The following is a 27,974-nucleotide window of genomic DNA, read 5'->3' as shown; positions in this document are numbered from 1 at the left end:
TTCTCATTTCTGATGGCTTTATTTCTTTCTCTTCCTTAATTGCCCTTGCTAAAACTTCTAGTACCACACTGAAGAAGAATGGCAGAAGTGTATACATCCAGGGCTGGGTCTGTGGCACAGCGGGTTAACACCTTGGCCTGAAGCGCCAGCATTCCATATGAGTGCTGGTTCTACTCCCAGCTGCTCCACTTCTGATCCAGCTCTCTGCTATGGCCTGGGATAGCAGAAGATGGCCCAAGTCCTTCGACCCCTGCACCTGTGTGGGAGACCTGGAAGAAGCTCCTGGCTTCTGGCTTCAGATTGGTGCAGCTCATGCCATTGCGGCTAATTGGGGAGTGAACCATCGGATGGAAGACCTCTTTCTCTCTCTGTCTTAACTCTTTCAAATAAATAAATAAAGCTTTAAAAAAAAAGTGTAGACATCCTTGTCTTGTTTCAGATCTGAAAGGAAATGCTTTCCGCTTTTCCCCATTCAGTATATTTGCTGTTGGTTTGTGATATATAGCCTTTATAATTTTGAGGACTGTTCCTTCTATACTTTATTTGTAAGGGTTTTTTCATGAAGGGGTGTTGAATGTTATCAAATGGTTTCTCTGCATCTACTGAGATAACCATCTAATTTTTGTTCTTCATTCTACTGATAGGATTTATGACATTTATTGATTTACGAATGTTGACTCACCCTTGCATTTATGGTATAAATCCCACCTAATCATGATGTAGTGATCTTTTTGATGTAGTTTTGGATTTGATTTGCTAGTATCTCACTGAGAACCTTTTGCACCTATGTTCATTAAGGATATAGGTCTGTAGTTTTCTTTACCTGTTGTGTCTTTGTTTGGTTTGGGTATCAATGTTGACCTCATAAAATGAGTTTGGCACAGTTCTATCCAGAACAATTTTGGAATAGTTTGAAGAGTACTGAAGTTACTTCCTCTCTGAATGTTATGTAGAATTCAGTAGTAAAAGCTCAGGTCTCCAACCTTTCACTGATGGAAGAATTTGATCACTGCTTCAGTGTCATTGCTTGTTAGGGATCTGTTTAGATTGTCTATATCTTCCTGATGTAATCTTGGTAGGTCATATTCATTTCTTCGAGGTATTCTAGTTTATTAGCATATAGTTCTTCATATTAGTTTCTTATGATCCTATGTATTTCAGTGGTTTTGGTTATAATGTTTCTTTTTTCATCACTAATTCTGAGTCTCTTTCTTTTTCTTTGTTATTCTGGATAGAGGTTTATCCATTTTGTTTATGTTCTCAAAAACAACTTTTTGTTTTGCTGATCTTTTTTATTTTTATTTTTAGTTTCAATTTCATTAATTTCTGGTCTGATTCTTATAATTTCTCACCTTTTGCTGATTTTGGTTTGTTTTTCTTTTTCTAAGTCTTTAAGATGCATCATTAGATCCTTAATTTAAAGAATTTTTCATTTTTTTTTAATGTAAGCACTTACTGCTGAAACACTCCTATCTTAATACTGATTTTGCTGTATTCCCCAGGTTTTGATAATGTTCTATTTTTATTTCAAGAAAGTTTATTCCTTTTCAAATTCTTCAATGACCCCCTGATCAGTCGGTAGTACGTTGTTTAATTTGCAAGTATTTATAGTGTTCTATTGTTCTTCTTGTTGTTTTCTGGTTTTATTTTTTTATGGTCTGAGAAGATAAATGGTACTACTTAAATCTTAAATTTGTTGAGACTTGATTTGTAGTCAATCCTAGAGAACATTCCATGTGCTGATAGGAATGTGTAGTCACAGTCAGTTCTTAATCACCCATGCTCAAGTATGAGGTCAACAGCAGATTATGAAAAAACAATTTTCAAGTTTTGTATTGTATTGATATTGTAGAAAGGTAAAAATCTGTTCATATGCTGATGGTTTCATTAGGTTTACCAGACGATAGATATTTATCTATACACATTTAGTCCAAAAAATGGATATGAAAAAGTTAATTATTTCAAAGAAAACAGACTTTAAAAGCAATTTAAGCAGCTGGTGCTATGGTGCAGCAGGTTAAAGCCCTGGCCTGAAGTGCCAGCATCCCATATGAGTGCCGGTTCATGTCCCGGCTACTCCTCTTCCAATCCAGCTCTCTGCTATGGCCTGGGAAAGCAGTAGAGGACGGCCAAGTCCTTGGGCCCCTGAACTCTTGTGGGAGACCTGGAGGAAGCTCCTGGCTCCTAGCTTTGGATCAGTGCATCTCCAGCCATTGCCACCATTTGGGAAGTGAATCAGCAGATGGAAGACCTCTCTGTCTCTACCTCTCTCTGTAACTCTTTCAAATAAATAAGCCAGGTCAACACATTTCATCACTTACTTAGGAATATTATAATTACTTGTGCTGGCAAAGATGATAATGCTTACCATAGCAGTAAGTAATACTATTTAGTTATAACGTGCTGACTCATTAAAGCATTTAATCCCCATGTCTATTCTCTATACTGCTGTTAGTCTTTTAGCTCTTCTTTAAAAATAGATCATTTAATGGCTTATCATTACAAATAATTAAGTTCAATATCCTTAATTTGGCTTATAAAACACCCTGTGAACTATTATGATTCTATTTCTCTTTTCATAAAATAGTGATTCCTTTTTTTTTTTAATATTTATTTATTTATTTCAAATGGAGCATTACAAAGTAAGAAAGGAAGAGACAGACACTGGTTCAAATAGCTGCAAAGGCCAGAGCTGGGCTGTCTGAAGCCAGGAGCTTCTTCCAGGTCTCCCACTTGGGTGCAGAGGCCCAAGCACTTGAGCCATCTTTTGCTGCTTTCCCAGGTCTATTAGCAGGGAGCTGGATCAGAAGTAGAGCAGCTGGGACTCAACCCGGTTCCCATATGGGATACCTGCCTGCTATACCACAGTGCTGGCCCTCAAACCAGTGATTCTTAACCAGGGAAGATTTTGATTTCCAGTTTGGTTCTCACAACTGGAAAAGGTGTGGGCATCTAGTGCTTAGATCGGGGATGCTGGTAGCATCCTGTAAGGCACAGGACAGTCCTGTAGAACAAAGTATGACCTTGTCCAAAATGTCACAAGATTGAAAAACACTGTCATAGATCTTTGCAACTGAGGATTATTGAACTTCTTTGTTTCCCAAAGATGTCATTGTATTAGTTATTTTTCATGCTGTCCTGACTGAACCCTTATTTTATTGGTAAAATATAAATCAGACAGACATGAAGAGTCAAGTTTGATGGCAACGATATAATGGAATTCTTTTGTATACTTGATCTTTTCAGTCAATTAGTTACCTGAAGTTCCTCAAACTCCTCTTGCTAGTCGGTAATCTTGCAAGTGAAGTAAAAATTTCTTCCAAAATTAACTGCCTATGCTTTTCATATCTTGAGAATACCTGTTTAGGAAGTATAAGATTCCAAATTAAACACATTCAACTAATAAAAAGCAAATGATATGATAATGTGGTAGAAAGCATTTGCCATTTAGAATGAAAATGTTTCCACTTTTTCTGTAGTAATGACTTCAGATAATTTGCTCTAATTTTCGGCCATTAACTACAATATTTTTTATAAAAGTCAAAGAACATACTAATTTCATTAGAAGAGCAGGATATCTTGAGTATAGAAAGCAAGAAAAGGTATGATTTTAAACCATTCTGATTTATTAAAATATTAAGGAACTGTTAACTGGAATATTTTTAAATATTCGTAAGTTTTTCAAATTTGACAAAAACAGAATAACTGAACAAATTCATGGTACAGAAAAATGAAACTTCAGTTTATAAAAATCTAGTAAGACTCAGTACTGAAATGAATCTACTAGAAACTAGGAATCTGCATTTTTTTTAAAGTTTAGATTAATTGACATTAATGTTACTTTAAGGAAGAGAGTAACTAAAAATACTTACTGCGGTAACTAATTTAATGGCGCACAATTGTAGTTCACTGACATTTTCCACAAAAAATGGTGTAATTCCCATTGATGAAACCTGGGGAGAATGTAGAGAAACAGCAATTAGTAGACATCTTTAGGTAATTTTAGTAACATTCTATATTACCAAATTCAAGATATTCATGAACTTACAGGAAAACATTAAGAGGCTATCTTCTGTTCCCTCACCTAAGCTAATTTCCTTTCTTTGTTTCCCTTCATCCTCAAGCACATTAGCACATATACAACGTATCCTGATTCACAGCTGTCATTCCTCTAGAAGTCATCTTTTGGATTTATAAATGGCATAGGAATATAAAAAAACAAAAAACATCTCACTATCTTGGATGAAAATACATAGTGTAACGGATATCTTTCAAAGAATGCAAAGTTTGAAAATCACACTATATTCACCTGCCTTCTGCCCAAAATGTTTCTTATTAAACTCCTCTGAACTTTTATTTTCCAACTTAGATATTACACTAAACAGGAAAAGTTAACATAATGCTGGTATTACTATTCAGTAAGCAAGGTTATACCAGATTTAATCAGATCCTCTATTCTTAAATCATTCTGTCTAGAAATATACAAAATGCTTAAAAAAAAAAAAGAAACCCTCACCTGAAGAATTGTCGTGTCTGTAAGAAGTTGTATCTCTAGTAATTCTGATAAGCTGCTAACAATATCACATACTTTGTTATAAAGCATTACTATTACTCTTTGTTTATGAGTAGAACACTTAGCCCGTTTGGCCTTTGAACTTAATAAGCCTCCTAAAATGAAAAAAAAAATTCAAGACAAGAAAAATAACATTTTTTTAAATTAAGAGAACACAATGGTTTTAGCTACATAAAAATGCAATCTTTTTAATAAAGCTGGTTACTGAAAGAGAAATACTTGTAACATAATATAACAGCACATTTCAGCAGCTACTAAAGTCTTGCTATTTAAAGTATTACTCTATCATGATTTGTATTTTTTTACATTGCAGCAAAATAGTAAGATTATATTTCGCTTTAAATTAACCTAACAATTATTGTGAAACAGGTAATTAAATGTAGATTATTCCTGGGCCTCAATTTAGTGTTCCTCATTTCAAACATAGAAGTAATAACTATTTCATTGCTTATTTATACAGGCTAACAGCAAAAGAAAATGAGCTGCACACTCAGTCTAGCAATTAAGGTGCCAGTTGATACAACGGCACTCCACATCAGAGTGTCTAGGGTGGACTCTGACACTGGCTCCCAAGTCTAGCTTCCTGCTAATGTAGATCCTGGGAGGCAGCAGTGATGGCTCAAGTAATAGGACTGCTCCTGTAGTCTCGTGGGAGACTAGGACTGAAATCTCAGCTGCTAGCTTCAGCCTCCATCAATTCTTGGGTGTTATGGGCATTTGAAGAATAAGTCAGCACCCGGGGGCGCTCTCTCTCTCTCTCAAATAAGTAAGTAGAAATAAAGATACAGAGCATACACGTAGAATCAATCCAAATAACTACCACTTTGGGTAAAGTTAGGGGGGAGTGATAAACGGAAACAGAAGCTAGTATTTGGGATTTTCCTCGACCAGTAGAAATACCTGTAACTTCTTTTTCTTAAAGATTTATTTACTAGAAAGTCAGAGTTACACAGAGAGAGGAGAGGCAGAGAAAGAGAGAGGTCTTCCATCCACTGGTTCACTCCCCAATTGGCCACAAGGCTGGAGCTGCACCGATCTGAAGCCAGGAGCCAGGAGCTTCCTCCAGGTCTCCCACGAGGGTGCAGGGGCCCAAGGACTTGGGCCATCTTCTACTGCTATCCCAGGCCATAGCAGAGAGCTGGATCAGAAGAGGAGCAGCTGGGATTCGAATTGGTGCCCATAAGGGATGCCAGCACTGCAGGCGGTGGCTTTACCTGCTAGGCCACAGCGCCAGACTCCCTGTAAATTCTATAACACAAGTTAATATCCCTTTTGGAATATATATATAGATTTTACCAGTTGAGCATCCTTAATCTGAAAATTCAAAACATATTGGACTTTTGGTTTAGGGATGTTCCAACTTGTAGTTGCTAAAAAATTTATAATTGATCAAGTACTATACTTAATAGTTACATATTCTAGACAAATCCAAAAATCAAAGTCAGTGTTCATTACAATTTATATAATATAATAATTTGTGTCATTTTAATATTTATAATATAAAGAAATCATCAACATAAAAGAGCAAACTAACCTCCATGAGGATCTAATCTGTAAACAGGATCATACTGGGGATAAAGTGTATTCTGCAAATGAAATTTAGTGTACTGTATAACCCTTTCAATTACATCCTCAATGTATACAGCTTTTGGCATGTTAGGGGATGTCATAATGTTGATAGTTGTAAGACAAGCATCTGCTGATTTTGTGACTCTTTCCATAATAAGGTCTCTCCACAATCTTTCTTCTTCTTCAGTATCGTTATTCTATAAAACAGCACGATGTTAATAACATGAAAATAAACCCACTTATCAGTTGAAAATATAAATTAAACAATGGTGTATTTGATTTTCATGATGGAAAACAGAATTTTGATATGTTTACTCTTTATAGAAACCTGGAACTAAATACAAATCCCAATATTACTTTAAGCAAAATTTTTGCTTCAGTATTTTCAAAAATGATATATTCTATGAATTTCACCACTAGATGACTCTCCAAACACAATTATAGTTACTTTTACCTTTTATGAGTCTTAACCAAATCTAAGAATTTAGCTTATAACCATAACCACATACAAATTAATTCTGTACTTTGCATGTAAACATGATAGTTAGAAAAAAAATAATGTTTGCTTGTGATTGTCAGACCAAAGCAAAAATTACAACAGTAAAACCCAGATACTTTATTTTGAGGTAATAAAAAGTTGTTGACTTGATCATGCTTAATCACCTTTTTTTTAAAGCACTATTTTTAAAACTGGGATTAAAAAGTGGTATAACACAGACTTCTGAAGACTTCATTTTACATTATAAATCAGCAACCTGACATTACAATTGGGGAGTGCTTTTAGTCTTACTATTAAAGTGAAAATGTTTCTATTGTATCCTTTTTAAATGAAATATCAGCTTTATATTCTGGGATTACTTCCATTTACATGCTTTTAAAAGTTTATATACTGGGAAGTAAACAAATAAAAATACATATTTGTAAAGCAGAGGGACTTTATAATCAATAATGCTTAAAAACTTGATTACCTTTTCCCCTCTAGCTTTCTTTTTTCTTACTGTTTAAATTACATGCATACTTAAAAAAAAAGATTAAGTAGTTTGACTTTGAGATTAAAATTACTCTTTGGAAGAGTCCGTTAAGGAGGTTCATGATTCATACTGAACATTAAGGCTATCTATAACATTTTAGGTAGTGCTAAGGTTTTAAGGAATAAAAATAATTCCATGTGACTCAGCCACCTTTCCAGAACTCTAGATTACTGATATTTACCACAATTTCCTGGAAAAGTATTTAACTTTGTATGATCCAAAAACCAATTCAGAAAACTACCATCAGAGATTACTTTTCTACATATTTTACCCCATGTGGCTGGCTCCTGTAAACACTAACATTTCTCTCATAAAATAAAGTACATGTACTAAATATGAGAGGACTTCAAAAGTTCATCAAAAACAGAATAAATGATATTGTAGATTTTACAGGTTTTTTTTGTTTGTTTGTTTGTTTTGGACAGGTAGAGTGGACAGTGAGAGAGAGAGACAGAGAGAAAGGTCTTCCTTTACCATTGGTTCACCCTCCAATGGCCGCTGTGGCCAGCGCACCGCGCTAATCTGAAGCCAGGAGTCAGGTGCCTCTCCTGGTCTCCCATGCAGGTGTAGGACCCAAGGACTTGAGCCATCCTCCACTGCACTCCCGGGCCACAGCAGAGAGTTGCCCTGGAAGAGGGGCAACCGGGACAGAATCCGGCGCCCTGACTGGGACTAGAACCTGGTGTGCCAGTGCCACAGGCGGAGGATTAACCTATTGAGCCGCGGCACTGGCCGAGATTTTACAATTTTTAAGTACTTTGGTACATATGTATAAATGAGAAGTGGTTATTTCTAGACAATATAATTTTCTGTGCTTAAAGAAAATCTCTTCTACTAAACGCCAATAAGCATTAATGTTCATTAACATTAGAGATATTAAGATCAATTTGACACATATGCAATTTAAAATAGGCTATTACAGTGCTAGGAAGGCAAGTTCCAGAAAATTTAATTTATAAACCACTGCAACCATGTTATTACTGCTTCTGACATAAACACATTAAAATGTAGAACAGTTGCAGTTAACATTTACTTAGAAGTTACAATGTACCAGATACTGTTTTAACTACTTTGTATGAATTCATTCATTTAACCTGTTCAACCCCAGTTTGAGCTCTGTATTCAAATGATATATAAGGAATAGCGCTTTAGTGTACATTAAGAATCAGCAAAAGGTTTCCAGTATTTCCCTAGGGAAGGTCAACAAAAAGAATTACTTATCTACTATTACCTCACAAGTGAAAGGAAATTTTAAACACATACATTTCATACAATTATACAAGGAAAAGCATAAATAATTCAGAGATTAAAGAATAGTTTTTTGACAAAGAACAAAGAATTTTTTCTAAGTTAAATAAATTTAAATGTCTTTGTCTTTATATCAAAGCTGTAAATTGACAAAGTGTAACAATTTTTAATTGCTAAAAGTAAAATTCTATTAGCAATGTTAATGAATGTAACTCGCAATTTGTGGTAACAAGTTCAAACCAATGATATGTGGCATTTTCCCCATAAAACAAAGTGGCTTAAAAATTAAATCAACAATATAGATTTTACACTTACATGATTTAACAAAGTGGAAAGCTTTGACCCATCTTGAATATTCTTCTCTAAGATATTTAGGACTTTCACAGTTTTGTCAGTTGAAAGCTAAAATGACAATATAAATTCTTTTATCAATTATTGGTAAAACAAATTATTCAAGAAACATTCTGTACAATTATTCCCTCTGGGCTATGAAAGATAAAACTTTACTACCCTGTTGAAGAGTGTATGTGTGTGGAACTTCCCCCTTAGAAGCTCTATTCAAGTTGAATTATGTGAAAGAATTAATCAGTTGTTTGTGGAAAACAAAGTAACGCAGTATAGCCACATGTGTATACTACCAGCCAACTCATACCACTTATCTTTTTAAAAATTATTTATTTATTTATTTATTTGAAAGTGCCACAGAGAGAGGCAGAGCCAGAGAGAGAGAGAGGTCTTCCATTCTGCTGGTTCACTAATGACCACAATGGCCAGAGCTGAGCTGATCCGAAGCCAGGAACCAGGAGCTTCCTCCCAGTCCCCCACAAGAGTGCTGGGGCCCAAGGAGTTGGGTCATCCTCCACTGCTTTCCCAGGCCATAGCAGAGAGCTGGATCAGGAGAGGAGCAGCTGGGATTTGAATCAGTGGCCATATGGGATGCCAGTGCTGCAGGCTGGGGCTTTAACCCTCTACGCCACAGTGCCAGCCCCCATTTATCTTTAAATACACTGAATTTGTACTGAAGTCTACACCTCTCTTTTTAAAAAAAAAATTTTTTTTTGATTTATCTGAAAGGCAAAGTTACAGAGAGGAGAGAGAGAGAGAAAAAGAGAGAAAGAGAGAGAGAAATATCTTCCATCTGCTGGCTCATTCCCAAATGGCTGCAAGAGGCTGGGCTGGGCCAGGCAGAAGTTAGGAGCCAGGAGCTTCCTCTGAGTCTCCCAGGTGGGTTGCAGGGTCACAAGGACTTGGGTCATCTTCCATGGCTTTCCCAGGCACATTATCAGGGAGTGGGACTAGAAGCAGAGAAGCTGATACCCATATGGGATGCCAGCATTGCAGGCAGTAACTTAACCCATTAGGCCACAACGCCAGCCCCTACCTCTCTTCTTGTGACACTGACACTGAGCATATAAACACATATGCACACACTGAAGATGTAATCTGTTGATTTAAAGATCACATGGCTTCCACACTATCAGGTTATTCAGCAAGTTTCTTAAAACCCAAGATGAAGCATGAAAATTGCAAATGATAAAAGTTATGAATGTTTAACACTGCTTTAGTTAGCAGGTATCTTTTAAAATAACTATTTAGCTTCTTACATGGGATGCTTTCAAAAAATTATCCTATATTTGGAGTTTCTGTCAGGAGTCAATGGTACCCATACTCTCTTGATTGAATGAATAGTACTCTTTTTAGATATCTGGCATGGTTCTAGGACATTCAACCAAATCAACCCCATGCAGAGCACGATGGGAGATCAAAAGAATAACTGATATTAAGTCCAATTTGATTAATCATGTGATGTATAGAAATATTTTTTTTTTTTTTTTTTGACAGGCAGAGTGGACAGTGAGAGAGAGACAGAGAGAGAAAGGTCTTCCTTTGCCGTTGGATCACCCTCCAATGGCCGCCGCTGCAGCCGGCGCACCGCGCTGATCCGATGGCAGGAGCCAGGATCCAGGTGCTTTTCCTGGTCTCCCATGGGGTGCAGGGCCCAAGCACCTGGGCCATCCTCCACTGCACTCCCTGGCCATAGCAGAGAGCTGGCCTGGAAGAGGGGCAACCGGGACAGAATCCGGCGCCCCAACCGGGACTAGAACCCGGTGTGCCGGCGCCGCAAGGTGGAGGATTAGCCTATTGAGCCACGGCGCCGGCAAGAAATATTTTTTTTTTGACAGGCAGAGTAGACAGTGTGAGAGAGACAGAGAGAAAGGTCTTCCTTCCATTGGTTCACCCCTCAAAATGGCCGCTACGGCTGGTGCTGCGCCGATCCAAAGCCAGGAGCCAGGTGCTTCCTCCTGGTCTCCCATGAGGGTGCAGGGGACCAAGCACTTGGGCCATCCTCCACTGCCTTCCTGGGCCACAGCAGAGAGCTGGACTGGAAGAGGAGCAATTGGGACAGAATCCAGCACCCTGACCGGGACTAGAACCTGGGGTGCCAGTGCCACAGGCGGAGGATTAGCCAAGTGAGCTGTGGTGCCGGCTAAATATTGTTTTAATTATTTCATAACAGATTAAAACTACTGAGATTTTTGACAAAATTTCTATACTTCAAAAATGCTCAGCAAATTTACCTTTTGAAATAGTTAACATATTAAATATATGTAATTATGGAATTTATCACATAAATCCCTAAGATTGGCAATGGAATCTCAGAAAACTGCTGACATGACCCTATACATAAAATTAATCAATGTACCCCTAAATAGACATAGTAAATCACTGTGACCAGCACATTAATCCTCCATTAATTAGGTAGTTTATATGACTGAAACAATCCATGGCACATTCATTACCTAGAATACAGGCAATATTTAAACAAATTAACACAAGGAACAATTGTATTTAAGGTATGCAAGAACATCAAAAAATAGGGGTAAGCATTTTGGTACAAAGGGTTAAGTCATTGCTTAGGGTTGGTGGCATTCCTTATGGGAGTACTGGCTTGAGTCCCAAATACACTGCTTCCATTTCAGCTCCCTGCTAATGTGCTCAGGAAGCAGCAGATAATGGGTCAAGTATTCTAGTTCTTGCTACTCAGGTGAGAGACTGGGAAGGAGTTCCTGGCTCCTGGCTTCAGCCTGGCCCAGCCCCTGCTATTATAGCCATTCAGGGGATGGAAATTCAGTTTTTCTGTGACTCTGCCTTTCAAACAAATAAATAAAAATATGGAAAAAATTTTTTTCCAGGATAAAATTGTTTTGAATCAACTCCACAAGTAATCACACTTTTCAAAAAAAATTTTAATTTTTTTTAATTTACTTGACAGGTAGAGTTATAGATAGTGAGAGAAAGAGAGAAAGGTCTTCTTTCCGTTGGTTCATCCCCCAAATGGCCGCTACAGCCGGCGCTACACCGATATGAACCCAGGAGCCAGGAGCTTTTTCCTGGTCTCCCATGTGGATGCAGGGCTCAAGCACTTGGGTCATCCTCCACTGCCCTCCCAGGCCACAGCAGAGAGCTGGACTGGAAGAGTAGCAACCGGGACTAGAACCCGGTGCCCATATGGATGCCAGTACCGCAGGCAGAGGATTAACCAAGTAAGCCACAGTGCCAGCCCCAAGTCATCACACTCTTTCATTAATTCTTTTACTGTTCTTTTTTTTTTTTTATTTTTTTATTTTTTGACAGGCAGAGTGGACAGTGAGAGAGAGAGACAGAGAGAAAGGTCTTCCTTTGCCGTTGGTTCACCCTCCAATGGCCGCCGCGGCCAGCGCGCTGCGGCCGGCGCACCGCACTGATCCGATGGCAGGAGCCAGGAACCAGGTGCTTTTCCTGGTCTCCCATGGGGTGCAGGGCCCAAGCACCTGGGCCATCCTCCACTGCACTCCCTGGCCACAGCAGAGAGCTGGCCTGGAAGAGGGGCAACCGGGACAGAATCCGGCGCCCCAACCGGGACTAGAACCCCGTGTGCCGGCGCCGCTAGGCGGAGGATTAGCCTAGTGAGCCGCGGCGCCGGCCCTTTTACTGTTCTTAAAGAAAAAAATTCTTATTTCTACATTATGGACTAGAAAACTAAGAGTAATGTTGTATAATTTTGTGTAAGCCAGGATCCGGTTGGTAGAGAAGGGAGAAACTGTCTTAAAATTGTACTAAATGACTTAAAAAATACTCTGCTGTTCCACTAGAGCAATGAGACTAAAGACAACTCATAAAAACCTACAGCAACGAGGCTTTGTATTTATTAACAAAAATTACAACATTTTACAGTATGAGAAGTAATGTGTTGAAATTGCACTTTTACTCTTTCACAACCCTAAATGACCACAGCAGTGTCCAAAAATGTATTGTATTTGCACATTTAAATAATGGATATATTTGAGAAAATGAAAAAAATTAACAGTGAAGAAAATCAACGTCCATTACTCTTTCAACACTAATATCTTTTTAGAGTAATTTGCAGAATATTTATTTTATTCAACATTTTTGAAAGAAAGAATTCATGTAGAATTGAGAAGGCAACCAGCTGCTAATTACTTTTTGCAAATTTTGGAATTTACCCTGAAAACTTTAATTTCAAATGCTAGCTTTAATCAAGTTTTTTCAATTTTACTTTACTGAGATACCTTATCCATTATACCCATTGCTTTAATTTTAGCGGATTCACTGCCAAGCTCATTAAGCTGATGTTTTCCTAAGAGTAGTTCCTGTGGAATTTCATCATCATCACCTGAAAAAGCAATCAAACAAAAACGCAGTTTAGGTAAAAGAAATAGATCAAAATGGTAAGTTTAACAGAAATCTTGGAAATGCAAAAAGATATAAACAAAGTGTGCAATAACAACAAGAGACCTCTAAAAATCCAACAACAACACTTGAATGACAGAGAATAGGAGTTTAAAAAGAGAGTTCTGACTCGTTTAAATGTAGTATCTCTACTATCTTAGATATACTACTGTTGACCTTTCTCAACCATGTTCTACGCCCAGGAGGCTGACCTGTACAAACTACATCAACAGTGACTCATACCCTTTGTCTTCCGTTTGGGTTTAGCAAGTGGAGTGCCCTGTCAGAATATCAAGGACAAGGAAGTAAGATCAGGATATTTATATTCCTGACGTTTTCCTTGCAAGATCTCCAAGCCTGGCTCTGTCCTCTGACCAAAAGGTACTGCTTCTTTCAAGGCAGAGACATTTTTTCCTACATGTGTTCTGGTGACTTCTTTTGAGAGCAGGGGTGTTAACAACTGCATGCTGTTAATACTGGTTTCTGGCACTATTTCCCCCTACCTTTGTCAATAACTCCTCCCAAATCATCTTACTGTGACAGTGCCTCTCTCTTTGGACCCTAATGATACAGAAGGCAATTTTATTACAAAATTGAAAGTTTTAGAAATGATGAAACTGACACTCTAAATGAGGACATATAATGATACTTATGAGTAAATCTCACAAAATATTTTAAAAATAAAGAGTGATGTATCTTTTAGTTCATTCTTAAATAGGTGGACTCATTTCAGAATTAAGGTATGGCATACAGCTCTTGTATAAATTAATCATTAATATTAAAAAAAATTTATTTGTTTTCATTTAGTTGAAAGGCAGAGAGATCTTTCATCCACTGGTTCATGCCCCCAAAAGCCTAGAACAGATGGGGATGGGCTAGGCTGAAGCCAGGAGTCTGTAACACAATTTGTCTCCCCTGTGGGTGGCAGGGACTCACATACTTAAGTTATCACCTGCTGCCTCACAAGATGCAGATTAGTAGGAAGCTGGAATCAGGAGCAGAGCCGGGAATCAAACCCAGACACTTTGATACTGGATATAGGAGTTCTGAGTCGTATCTTAACCACTGTGCCAAATGCTTGTCCCAGATTTCAGGTTTCTTGATAGCACAGATCACGTTCCTGTATCTTCTAGAATAACTGGCAGAAAGCTAGACATAGTAGGGGTAAATAAAATATTTTTAAAATTTATTTTACCAAATGCAGTAAAATCCATATCTTCCAAATTATCCAAAATATTCTCGATTGAAGCTGTGAATCTTTTAAAAGTTGAAGAGTCCATCATTTCTGAAAGAGATAAAAAAAAGAAGACTTATATGTCTACATTCAGAATTGACAACTGAAGATAAAGATCATCAATAAAAACCAATTAAATAAACTGTTACCTTCAGGTGTTAATTTTGGTTCATAAGCTTTCCTTTTCTTCTGTTTTTCTTTTTTCTTCATTTTTCTAGCGACTAAAATGAACGAAAAGAAACGTTGAAATGCAGGAACAGCTTAAAATATTTCCACTTTCATTTCTAGTTTCTTCCTGAACATTTATTTCTTAAACTATAACCACTGCAAATTCAAACTAAATATATACTATTTTTTTTTTTACTTTTGTCTTAACAATTAAGAGTTGTTAATTAATTCAGAAAAAGATAACACTCTTCAAAGTTAAAGCCCTAAATTTAAATCAGTTTATGTAAAAAATCCATTGGCACTGATGAATTACCCTCACTAAGGCTGGGAGGAGGAGAATAATCTTCCATGTCAGAATCTGATGGACTTCGGTTTCGGTAACGACCACCACCTGAACTCCTTCTTCCTTCATGAGAGTGGCCACTTCGCCTATGATCCCCAGAGCTTCTTCTGTCACGCTCTTCATATTCCCAAGCTTTATCATCATCTTTTTTATGTCGTTTCCTAGAGGCTAGAAGCAAATCCCCATGACAAATAATTTACCTCATTTAAAAATACTATGAAAACTTGTACATTACAGATGAATCACATGGGAAAAAAAACTTCATTTTGTGGGTGTAAGAAATTCTGGGTAATTCTGCCTATCCAGAAGTTTAACTTATGGTATACAAAGAGTATCAATAGATCTATCCAAATTTAAAGATTTTTACATGAACTAAATTTGCTAATAAATACACACACGACCTGGATATTAAACCATAGTGTTCAGTTCAATGAAACGCATTCAGTACTTCAGTAAAGATTATGTCTAACATTCAAGATTAATTAAGGCTTGTAAAACAGCCTTTATTTAGATTTGGATGAACAACACAATTACTTTACCACATTTAGATTATGGACAGGGCAGTGCAGGGTTTGGAGGGAAAAAAAATTAACCTTTAAGAAAGTATTACAAAATATAGATAACCATGCATACAGTCAATTAACATCTGAGTTAAACCTACAACTAAGCAACTAAGTAATAAATTCCACAGACTCTGGTAAACATCACAAGCCTACACAGATAAACTTTATAATTATAAATACTAATATACTGAATTAAGTTCTCCAACAATGAGCTTGGAGAAAATCTTCTAAGCTTATGCATGCTACATAAGCATGTTTATATATCATGTTACCTTCAGTCTTTTCCCCATCCTTCCAGAGGTCCAAGCATTGTGTTAAAATCACCAGTACTGACAGGAGCCTCTGGGCAGATGTGGCAAACAGATTTCATCTGACACATCAATCTGGTCAACTGGTAATAGCTGCCTAAAACATTATGTTGAAAATAATTCTGAGCCTTGAGAAAGCATCATAGTTCAGCAAGAAAGACTGATTAGAAATAATCCACAGTGAGAGCTGAAGGGCAATGCTAATATTTACCATATTCACTCTAAGATGTAGGTACAACTAAGTTAAAACCATGGTAGAGAACTGTGTCCTACCAAGATTATACTCTAATTAATGGTGTGACCACTGCTGCTGGCAATGATATACTTTCTACTCTGCTGTTTGACTCCCTTGTGACCATTCCCCCTCCTCCACCCTGAATTCCTAACTGTGATCAAACACAAATACTTAAGACAAATCACTTGGATCTCTATACTTAGCTTTAAGGATGCCAACCTCTGGCCCATGCACTCTACCTACACTTTTATCCGTGACCTTATTTGTTGACAGTAAGTGTATATCCTGATTAATCTTACCCTTACATGCCACCCTAATTATTCCTGCTCAAGAATCCAGTTTGGTTTCTGACTATGGACATTTCTGTCCAATCTATGGATAACACAGCAGGAAAAGGAAATTTCTTTTTTCTTTGTGGTCACAGGTTTGGCATAGCAAGAGGATTCAAATAAAGGACAAATTTAAGTGGGCAGACTGAAATCTTCACTGATTCTTCTTCATGATTAAGCATAAATTTGTTTATGAAATATGTGAGGAGAGATAGATATTTAGAGAGAGATATTTAGAGAGAGATATTTAGAAATATAGTTAGGATCTATCTTAACACATTCTCTTAATGAGGGGCTATTTCATGTACTAATGAGTATGTGTGAGAAACAGGATTTGACAACAGGAAATTTGTTCAGAAATCTTCTATGATCTCAAATATGAGTTTTTATGGTGATGGACCAAAACTAACATAATCCAGTTCATTTTTTGAATTTTAAATAAGAAATCTATTCTAAACATCTGCTCTTATGAACAGAAAAATGACTGAAAAATCATTAGTAATTACATACAATATACAATAGTAACTATTTATAGGCCTTGGGGATTTTTATTTTGTATTCTTTAAAACATGAGGTGGCAAACAAAACAAAAAATTTCCATGACACACAGTATTCCAAGTGAGGTTACTAGGATCGCAACTTAACTGCAGCTAGCTTGTTTTTTCTCCATTTCCCTCATTACTCTAAAAGAAGCAGAGGAGGGTAGTAAGGCTCTCAACAGATATGTAAAATATGGCTTGGGTTTTTGCCACCTTCCCTTTCTGAATTTTACCTTTCTCTGCTGAATATTTCCTCTCTTCCCATGTTCCCCAGGCATCCAATGATCCTAAATTTGTGTTAAAGCTACTGAATTGTGTGGCTCAACTTTCAAAAGTAGCCTTCAATCTTTTCCCCTATCTTTCAACAAAACTATTTTCATAAATTTTAGATTCTAGGAAAACAACTGGATTAAACTTCAGTAAAATCCTGAATTTCAAAATCTCTCCCTCTCAAAATAGCATTATGCTTGCAACTTATGTTCTTATGGTGGTTTTGCATTTTGCATTATTATGTATTCTCACTGCTTTGTTTCTGTTGTGGTACAGTAACAATTTGGTTGTTTATGTCAACTAACTAGGCTTCTTCTAACACTCATCAAGGGCACCATATCCATTTTTTATATTGTTGCTTATATCAGTGTAAACCAAGAAAAACAGGAAAGTACTCTGTGATTTCTTTAAAAACCTAGAAGAACTTTGCTTTTTCCTAGTGGAGGCTAAAGCTCAGGTTCTGGGAATGAGTAACATTAACTTTCATATACTTAGGCATAACTATAATGGGATACACAGATTCAGTAAGAAGCTATGTGCTCCCATAGATGAGACAGTATCTCTCATAATAGCAAGGAAGATAATACTGGCAGTGTTGATGATAAACATAAGTCATGTATAGCTTTACACTCTCATATCTAATACTTGGTGGTCATTTTTGATTAGCTGTCCTTTCTATTTAACTGTTAGATAACTTCAGAAGTTTCAATTTACAAGGCAGGAAGTCATTATCAATCAACTGGAGTCTAAGTGTAAGTTGAAATAAAACTGCAATTAAGGAATGATTTCTCAGCTATTCTAGAAATGGATGATGTTTAAGGGGAGGAGGGAGAGTAGAGGCATGTGTATAAAAGGGAATGAATTTCCAGGTCACCAAATTTCCTTTCTCCTCTCACGTTGCAGAGCAAATCAGTTCCCATAGTATCAGAACGTTTGATTGCAATAAAAAAAAAGTTAGCAATTTTAATATACTGTGTATAAATACATCTCACAATAATACAAATTGTAACAATTACACATATAGTTAAATGTCAGATTAACTTTACTGCATATTTTATTTCAACTTGAAAACTTTGTTCAGATTTTTTCCATATTCATAGTCTACTGCTCATCACTCAAGAACTCACAATTTAAAAAAGATCAGAATAAATGAACATCAATTAAAAACTCTAGAGAAGTGAAAGGCTTCCATCAGTAATATACATTTAAAAATAGCAGCATGCATCTGTCCTTCCTGCCCTTGCTGGTCACACCTCAATCTACAGACTCTAGGTGGAAAAGGTAGAACACATTGGTGGTCTTCCCACTTCTTTTGGTCATTATGACTAAGTCAGTTGGCACACAAGTGAAGATCTCCCATAGTCTGTTTCCACTGAATGGCGTTTAAGTCAAACAAGGTTGCTGACCCCTCTTGGCTAGGCTCAATTCTGTTGCTCCAGAAGAAGGAAGATAGGGATAAAAGAGAAGAACTTTTTTCAGTGGACCAGTAGGAAGACAGGCGAGGTATAGCAAGTCTAGTGCAAAGACAGGTGATCACAGTGTTGTAGAGAGGTAGCTGTGAGGTGAAGAAGCCAGCTCTGGAAAACAGTGAAACAAGGGAGGAATTCCAGGACACAGCTGGGCAAAAAGGAGAAGCCAGGTGCAAACCACACAGATAATCCGCAATGCGGCTAATCCATTCATAATTTAGTGATAGTATGGTTTTATATATTTCTTCATCTGGCTATCTCCTACGTGTCCTTCAAGACTCAACTCAAGTGTCACCTCTTCCAGTAAGCATTCCATGAACCCCCATTCTGATTTTTTTTTTAAATGTCAATCCAGCGTGTTCCCACAGCACTCTGGACTTAACACTGTTAGCACTACTATACTTTTTATATACATAGTTCCCCCATTAGACTGAAGATCCTTTGAGAACTGGGGTCAAATCTTATTTGTAATTTTATTTTTAATACCTAGAATACAATAGGAGAGTAATAAATGTTTGTTAAATGCTTACAGACACATATCTGTGTTCTTTACCACTCATTCTAACTCATTTAAATTTTTTTCTTGGTGCCAACTGATCTCATTTTTCACCAATTTTAAAGAAAAGACCTTGCTATAGTTGATTATTAAGAATCAATGTCACTGTACTTCTGCTAACCCCCCAAATTATGAATGAGACAAACACTTCAATCTGTTTTATAATTCCAAATAATAAAATGATACTTACATTCAAAAGCTTCATCACTATCATTATCTTCATCTGAACTGATTTCAGCATATTTTGGCTTTTCATTAACTGTGCTACGTTTGCGTTTGTTCATTTTCACCCGTTCACAAAGTGGCATTGTGGATTCAATTTCTGCCAGGAGTTCAGGGGGCAATTCTTTTAACACTGATTGATCTATACTACCTATTAATAAAAGGTAAGAAAAAATTTAAATCTGGGTATCAAAGAAAAAGTTTCAACTAAATTACCAGCACAATAAAAATATTACTATTTATTTTTTAAGTTACCTTTTCAAATAAAATATGCTTACACTTGAAATTCTAATACTTTTAATCTTAAAAAGAATTTGTATATATTTAGTTTTAAAAAGTTCTTAGAAAAATGGCATTAAAATACGCCTATTTCAGTGTAAAAATTTTGAAGCTCATGTACAATTTTTTTCATAATACACATTTCTATGAATGTTTGGAGATTCCTTGTTTATACAGATTTCAAAAGGTTTTTCTTATACCTAAATGAAAATGCTTTATGGTTTATTTTTAAAGAGCATAACCAGTACCCAAACATTTTTTAATTCCATTTGCCATTAACTTCTTGAAGTCCCTGGTATATGTGGATATATACATAAATACTTATCTATATACACAGACAATAACATTACCATATAAATGAAGGGCAGTAACATCATCAATTTTTGAAACAATGTCTTCATTGAATAAAAACATTCTGAAACTAGAGATCACTGGTATCAGCAAGTGGATTTGTGATAGATGGTATAGTTCACATACTAAGTAGTACCCTAATTTGTTCTATAAAGGTATAGAGACCTATAATTAGCTTGAAACTCATGTTACTACACAGTACAAATGACAAAAGTTGGAGGACATGCACCACCTCCTTTTATGATCTTAGCAGTTGTGTAGGGTGGCTGGGATAAGAACTTAATATATGCTTTAACCTGTCACTGCCTAAATAAGAAGTAAGTTAATGTCTTTAGCATTATGAAGAATTTCTTCAGACAAACCAATATATACTGGGGACAACAGAAATATGTACAGTAAGGTAAACAAGCCAAAATATTAAAAATATAAATGTCTATAACTGAAAAATAGTAAATTCCACACTGTTACAAGTTCCTATTTCCCTTTTCACCCAAAGAATAAAGACAATGAAAATACGTAAGCGCAGTACAGTAAGAATCATTAACATCACACTAATCCTACACACATCCACATATAATTTCTATGAAGAAACAAATTGTAAAATCTTGACAGTTTAAAAACAAAGAAGTGGCAAAAGTTATTTATTCAGGCTAATTTTAGTGTCCTTGATGACTGACAAAGCTGACATTTTTACTTTACTTACCCATGTAAATCTTTTAATGAAAGCATTAAAAATGATACCTTACCTGATAAATTTTATTATGAATTACAGCAAATACTTTAGTGGTTTACAGCAGGAAATATTAGCAACTTATAATCAATTTTAACACTATCCTTTATAGCATTCAAATGATAACACTGTTTATATAAAGAGTAAAAAATAAGTCATAACAGAAAAATAAATAGGTTCTAATTAAGACCTATTTAAAAGTCTGAACAATATACAAATAATTCAAGATACAGAAAGCAAAGTATTAATCTTCATGGAGTAATATCCTTTTTTATGCTTCTGAAGTTTCTGTTCAAGATCATGAAGGAGTTATTTCAGTAACTTTCAGTCTTCTATTCTTCTAAGGACATGCATGGTGGCAGTAATACCCAACAAAGATCCAATACTGGTGACTGGTATTATTACAAATACTTCATTGCTGAGAATCCCGATTCTCATGTTGAGTCTACCTTGCCTACGTTGTTTTTAAATCATAACATTTACTTGTATTGACTTATTAATTTAAAGAAATTTTACCAATGACAGCTATTTTTTAGAATACTGGTCGAAGTAAAAGAAATCAATTTTAGCTTTGCATTATCAGTATTTTCAGCTCCAAAATGAATGTATTCTGCATGTCATTTATAAGTCTTTAAAGCTATGAATACCTCTAATTAAGTATGTATTTCTTTTTTGATGGGAGGCTCATATTTTCTAGAATACATCTTTCAAGCATGCATACCTAGATGGACAATAAATGCTTTGACTGAAAATTCTGTGGTTTATAATTTCTTATGTTCATTATTATAGATATTAATTACTGGATAGTTCCTAAACTGCTGAATTTTATAGACAAATAAAGACATTCTCCAAATTTTCTCAATAGAAAATTTGTAGTATTCTAATCTTTTTAGGCTTAGAAATTTGGGTAACTCGAAGTATTTGGCCTTTAATCCATCATAGGCCATTTTTTTCTTTTTTAAAGTTTTAGTATCAGTGAAAAAGAAATGTTTCAAAAAGATTATTTATTTGAGAGGTCGAGTTACAGAGAGAGGGGAGGGAGGGAGGGAGGGAGGGAGAGAGAGAATCTTCATCAACTGATTTACTACTCCCCAAATGGCCACAATGGCTGGCACTGGACCAATCTGAAGCCAGGAGCCAGGAGCCTCTTCCAGGACCCTTATGTGAGTGTAGAGGCCCAAGCACTTGAGCCACCTTCCAATGCAGGGAGCTGGATTGGAAGTGGAGTAGTCAGGACTCGAACTAGTGCACATATGGGATGCCGGCACTGATGGCAGAGGCTTAACATACTATATCACAGTGCTGATCTCGAAAATGTAATTTTTAAAAAATATATTTATTTGAGAGGCAGAAAGAGAAGGGAGAGAGTAGGTGCTCATTTGCTATTTCATGTCCTAAATGCCCACAAAGGCAGGGACCAAAGTTGGGAATTGGGACTAAATATACAGGTCTCCCACATAGGTGGTGGGAACCCAATTGCTTGAGCCATTTCTGCCACCTACAAGGTGTGCATTAGCAGAAAACTGGAGTCAGGAGTTAGATAGAGGCAGACCTTGAACACAGGCAATCCGATGTAGGGTACAAGTATCTTAACACTAGGCTTAATTATACCCACCACTAACATGGGATTTTTAAAAAGTAGATTTACCTAACTGATTGTTCCACGTAGGTTAAATTCACATCATAAACACATACTGACTTGATAATAACATCCCAGAGTTAAAATTATTTTGCAGATAAATATTCAAGGGCTAATGTATGTATTTGTACTTGTACTCTCTCTACAGTGAATTAAGAAGATGTCACCAGAGCAAGGGCTCTATTGTCCTTACAAAAATTCTTCCTAAAGGTCAAACACTGACAATTTGGGTCTTATATCCAGTAACTCAGATATCAACACTTATTTGTGGTAGAGGGGCCTCAAAGTTCCTAGAAAACGGAGTTGAAAGAAAGATAATCAGACTTTTCTGTGAACTTTTTGAATTCCTTTTTACTCCCTTAAATTAAGACACTATCAAGTTTAAGAGTACTAATATTCTATAGATCACTTTAACCTCTGCACAACTTTCAAAGGTAAAACCACTTAATTCAAAGACCAAACATTGTATTTCTGAACATGACCCACTCAAGTTAAAAAAATTCAGCAATGATTAATCTCTCCCAATGTACTGTCCTATAAAAGTGAATCCTGTTACATTTTGAATGGAACTGTCTATTCAACAGGCTTATGTATTTTCTGAATTAAACACATCCTTTCTTTTTATGAAAAGTTGGCTCAGCTAGATCCCTTAATCACAAAAGCAAAAGGTTAATGAAATGCTTGATTTGCCTAACAAGTCCCAATATTTTAAATATATTATCAAGCCGGGTGTAACGTGTGTGTCGGTGGGACTGGAACCAAGTGGTGTGGACACTGCCGGGCACACAGGAGCCAGGTGCTTGGCCCGGGACTTCCTGTGCACCTGCTATGTCTGGCTTTACATTTTGAAGCACAAATAAAAAACTTCTTGGTTGGCTCACTAAAAAAAAAAAAAAAAAAAAAGGATCTCAAATGAATAAACAATGAGTACTTAAAATGATCCATCTGATGTAGTTGATCACATTCTTTCCCCTGAATTAGGAAATAATTCCTTAAATACAAATCTAATATCACACTATTTTTTAATGCATTGATGACTTTGTGATTGCTGCTGTTTGCCAATTTGCTCCCCAAAACTTCAGACTGATGATGCTGCATAATTATCTTTCTCACACATCATTTCTTTTGCCCCAACTATTTTATTCTTTATATAAGATATTTGAATTACTATCAAATTTTAGATTATTGATTTGAGGAATAATGCAATTTATTCACAATTTCGTGAATATGTAACTTCAGCACACACATATATTTATATATTTATATGTGTGTGTGTACTCCATTAAATACAATGCACCTCCACATTCTAGCTCTAATAGGACTAAAAAATACACTTAGTCCTCAGTGTGCCACATTTTAGAAATCTTGGATTTCTGGTGTAAATCAATCACAACTAGCACATGTGCTAGATTACTTAAACCAGAAGTCATCAAAAGACTTAAAGTCCCAAAGAGTCACTGATTTAATACTTAATAATAAGAATTGTTTTTCAGAAACAGGAAAACAAACGAGGTTAAAATAAATCACCTCAACAAATTCTTTCGCTTCAGTGACATTTCTTCCACTAACCTACCTATGAAATTTAAGGATAATATCAAATGATGTTTAACTTCAATTAGAAGTAAGCAGGGGCAAGAAGAAAAAAGCAAAAATTCAACAGTCTAGATTGCCAATATGTCCTCTTTTGATCATAAGTGAGTCAATATTGTTTGAAAACACGTCTTTTGTAGTTGCAAATGGTTCCTAAATGCAAGGCAACTATCCCAGCTAAAGCCACTGTTAGTGAGAACTTTCAAGGAATATTAACTACTGATAACAGAACTCTGAAAAACAATAGCAGTTGAGAAGTAGAAACAAAGGAAGGAACCTAAAGAGAAACTGAAAAAAAAAAATGTGAGTATAAACAATGAGACCAGGATACTGAATGTTCCTTCCAAAGGGACACCCCCTTGTCAAATGTGATGGCAAAACCAGAGAGAGACTATATTAGGCTCAGAAATGTTTAGTGAATGAAGGGAAACAGAAAATTGCTAATTAAAAAAAGTTTTGAGGTCACAAAACAGTGGCCACGGAGGAACTTAGACATGTGCAGTTAAGCAATTTTGTGGAAAAAGCAATAAAAAACTAGAAGGATCATATTTTAAAATCCATTTTATATTATATCAAAAATGTATTCATCGTCTTAATATCTGTATCAGGTCCTTGTAGAGTTTCATGAACTTTTTTAGAATAAGAAGGAATTAAGAATTTTAAAGATTATTTCTTCATAAATAGGTACAGGTTCTCTTAGAATTAGTGCTAGCTCTTTACCATTTATCATATACCTATTAATCATATATCTATTTCTACAGATACGAGAACGTGTAGAAGTTATGTTTTGGGACTGTCTTAAGGTAAAAAATGGAAACAAAAGGACATTTTCAAACAACTTTATAGGTTTGATGTTTATGAAAGCTTCTGGTGATTCATTCCTTTTGTCCAAAAACTTCTACATAGGGAAATCATGGGCACAATTTTTAAAAATATTGCTCCAAAATTATATTCAACAATAGCTTATGCCAACCTCTGCAAAAAATACTTCAAACATTCCTAAAACTATCACTGATAATATAGTGTTTATTTCAGCATTTAAAGAGCTTTAAATTTTCATTATTTATCTTCATTTTTATTTGAAAGGCACAGAGAAGAGAGACATTTTCTACCTGCTACTTCACTCCCCAAATGCCACAACAGCCAGGGCTGGATAAGGCCAAAGCCAGGAGCAGGGACTTCAATCTGGGTCTCCCATGAAGGTGTCAGGGACCCAAAGTACTTGAGCCACCATTTGCGAAGCACACTGTATTTGGAAGCATTGGGGATTCAAAGGAGGCAACTCATTGATATGAGATGTAGAGATCTCTAAGGGCATATTAATTACTACATTAAATGTCCCTATTTGAGCATTTTAGAAAGGTATTTTACAAAATGTTCAAAAGAATCAAAAATAAATTTTTCCTCTGTCTCATTACAGACTACTAATTATTACAATCTACTTCAGAGAAAATAAACCAAGAGTTCTTCAATTTAGGAATTCATACACTATGCCATAAATCTATTCTGAAAGATTTTTCTCTCAAATTTACAGAAGCTGAGGGTCTTTTGTTGTTGATTTTAAGATTTTATTTATTTATTTAAAAGGAGAGAGAAAAAAAAAGTTCCTCCATCTACTGGCTCATTCCCCAAATGCCTGCAACAGCAAGGGCTGGGACAGGCCAACACCTGGAGTGAAGAACTCCATCCAGGTCTCCCACTTGGATGGCATCATTTCCTGCCTTCATAGTTGAATTAGTACAAAGCTGGATCAGAAGTGCAGTGTAACCTGGACTCAAATCCTATTTGAGATGCACAAATCCCAAGTAGTGGCCTAACCCACTGAGCCACAATATCTACTCTGAAGCTGAGTCTTAAACATAATCCAATTCAATTAGATTGTTGAGGCAAATAGCTATGTGTTTTAGTGATCAGTATTTAGCAGTGTAATTTCTACAGTAGATAACTGAGGTTTATGAAATAACTGCCTCTAAAAATGACTACAATCATTAGCTCATCAAATAAGCAGCATAGTTTAAACATTATTGACTATTAGAGCTGCTACATTACATTCACAGTGAAGATTAATTTCAGCAACTGTTTTTTCCCTTCAGTTTAAATGATCACAAATAACAAATAGTTATAGGATGTTTCTTGAATGAACTGAGTACAAGTAATAGAGAACAATACATTTATTGAAAAGAAGGAGGGGTAGGGATAAGTAAAACTGGTTTCCTTAGATATAAAGCTATTTTGACAGTCTAGAGTGTTTCAGAAAAACCAAAACCAAAATGAAATTATAAATGCTTGTAATTACTGATATTGGGATGCTAACACCTAAGGGATGATATCTGATGCCTTAAAGGGTCTCATAACTTTATTATTTTAATTTGGAGAAGTATTATACATTAGGGAAATATTCTGATAAACAGAGGTTACAACTAAGTATATTTTGGCATTTAATATACTGACAATATATTTTAATAAAGATATTTTAAGAACTTAAAAGATTTTATAAAAGATTATGTTGTCTCCTCATCCCCAAGGAATAAACAAGGTGACAGAAAGAGGATGGGACTAATATTGAGCTTATCTTATACTAGCTATAGATCAAAATAAAGATAAAAGAATAATTAAACAAATATGAATTGACAAAGTTATTATAAATTTAATGAACAAAAATTTGAAAATTATAGTTCCTGTACTACTTAATTCATGTATTAGTACACAAAAGATGTGAGTATACTAGTTTAATCTGCACACAAAAGTTTTTTTGAAAACAGCAGCAACACAATCTCTAGTCATCAGTGGGCATTTAATAACTTTAATATGTTCTTGTTATTTGTGAGGTAGTGTGCTAGGTACTAGGGATACAGACATACTGTCATGGAAATAAAATCAAATTAAACAATATCACTTTAGACTAATGTGCTTATACAAAAGACAAAAATAAGTGACCTGTATTAGGAGTTATAAATCTATATCTATCATATATTCAAAATTCATTCACTTAAAGCATACTGAAGAAATTTCAAATTACCCTAAAGAATATTTTATACATGAACATCAGATAAAATATTTGAAGAGTGTTTTTTTTATTTATTTATTTTTTGAAGGCAGAGTTAGACAATGAGAGAGAGACACAGAGTGTTATTTTATAGCTCTTCCAAGAAAGGAAAACCTACTAAAAATTTGATCAATTGGGAATCAACCACCAAAGTATCCCAGCAATATTTATACTAATTTCTTAGAAAAACATTAATACATTAGAACCTGTAATTATTTTTGTGAGTTTGCAAAGAAAATCTTAGTAATCCACAACTGTGCTCACACACATGTAGTAAAAACAAAAGCAAAAACAAAACCCCACAATCACAGAACTCTGTGATTACTGATCAGCAGTAATTTTAGTAAACTAAAATTGAACTACATATAAAACTGAACATAACATATATATAATAGAATGTAACATATATAGATACTAAGATATAAAGCCAAAAGATATTTATATGCATCCTGAAATGAATTCAAGCACTGAAATCATACTTTGGTAAAAACTGTTCCTTACTGTAATTGCAGATATGTTAATATATGTGTATGTATACACAAACATGCACATGTACATACACATACACACATACTCAACCACTCTAGTAGGAAGACACCCAGCAAGTCTACTTACTAACATGACCAAATCAAGTATATATAATTGTAACAGTAGTACACAATATGTATTGGTGCTAAAAAGACATTCATAAGCAATGAAATTACATGTGAAAAAATACACAGGAAATAATACAGCTTTCACTAATTAGCAGTTATATTTACTTCTTGATGTTCTTTAAGCAGTTGTAAAAGAAAATTTGTTAGAACATAGCTTAAAGCAAGGCTAGTATTAAGCTGACAGAGGGCAGGGAGAAAAAGACGGTCCAGAACAAGGAAAACAAGAGGGTACCACTTTCCATCTTTCACCTGGGTCTTCTAAAACTGTGTAACTATATACTCTTTACTTCTTAAA

At 35.6% G+C, this 27,974-nt stretch overlaps 1 protein-coding gene across 1 annotated transcript in view; it reads right to left on the bottom strand.

Moving 5' to 3' along the window:
• NIPBL (NIPBL cohesin loading factor) overlaps positions 1-27,974 on the bottom strand; it is a gene marked incomplete at its 5' end in the record, with an annotated part of 119,014 nt that overhangs the window by 64,824 nt on the left and 26,216 nt on the right. The window contains 10 exon segments of the mRNA XM_070056647.1: positions 3,259-3,359; positions 3,873-3,953; positions 4,517-4,668; positions 6,108-6,339; positions 8,737-8,823; positions 12,993-13,096; positions 14,348-14,437; positions 14,536-14,607; positions 14,868-15,065; positions 19,357-19,539. Coding sequence (XP_069912748.1) covers positions 3,259-3,359; positions 3,873-3,953; positions 4,517-4,668; positions 6,108-6,339; positions 8,737-8,823; positions 12,993-13,096; positions 14,348-14,437; positions 14,536-14,607; positions 14,868-15,065; positions 19,357-19,539 — 1,300 coding nt within the window.

Source organism: Oryctolagus cuniculus, chromosome 14, assembly GCF_964237555.1.
Source record: "Oryctolagus cuniculus chromosome 14, mOryCun1.1, whole genome shotgun sequence".
Classification (NCBI taxonomy): Eukaryota; Metazoa; Chordata; class Mammalia; order Lagomorpha; family Leporidae; genus Oryctolagus; species Oryctolagus cuniculus.
The sequence above is the reverse complement of the archived record's forward strand: the minus strand, read 5'-3'. Positions and strand labels throughout refer to the sequence as shown.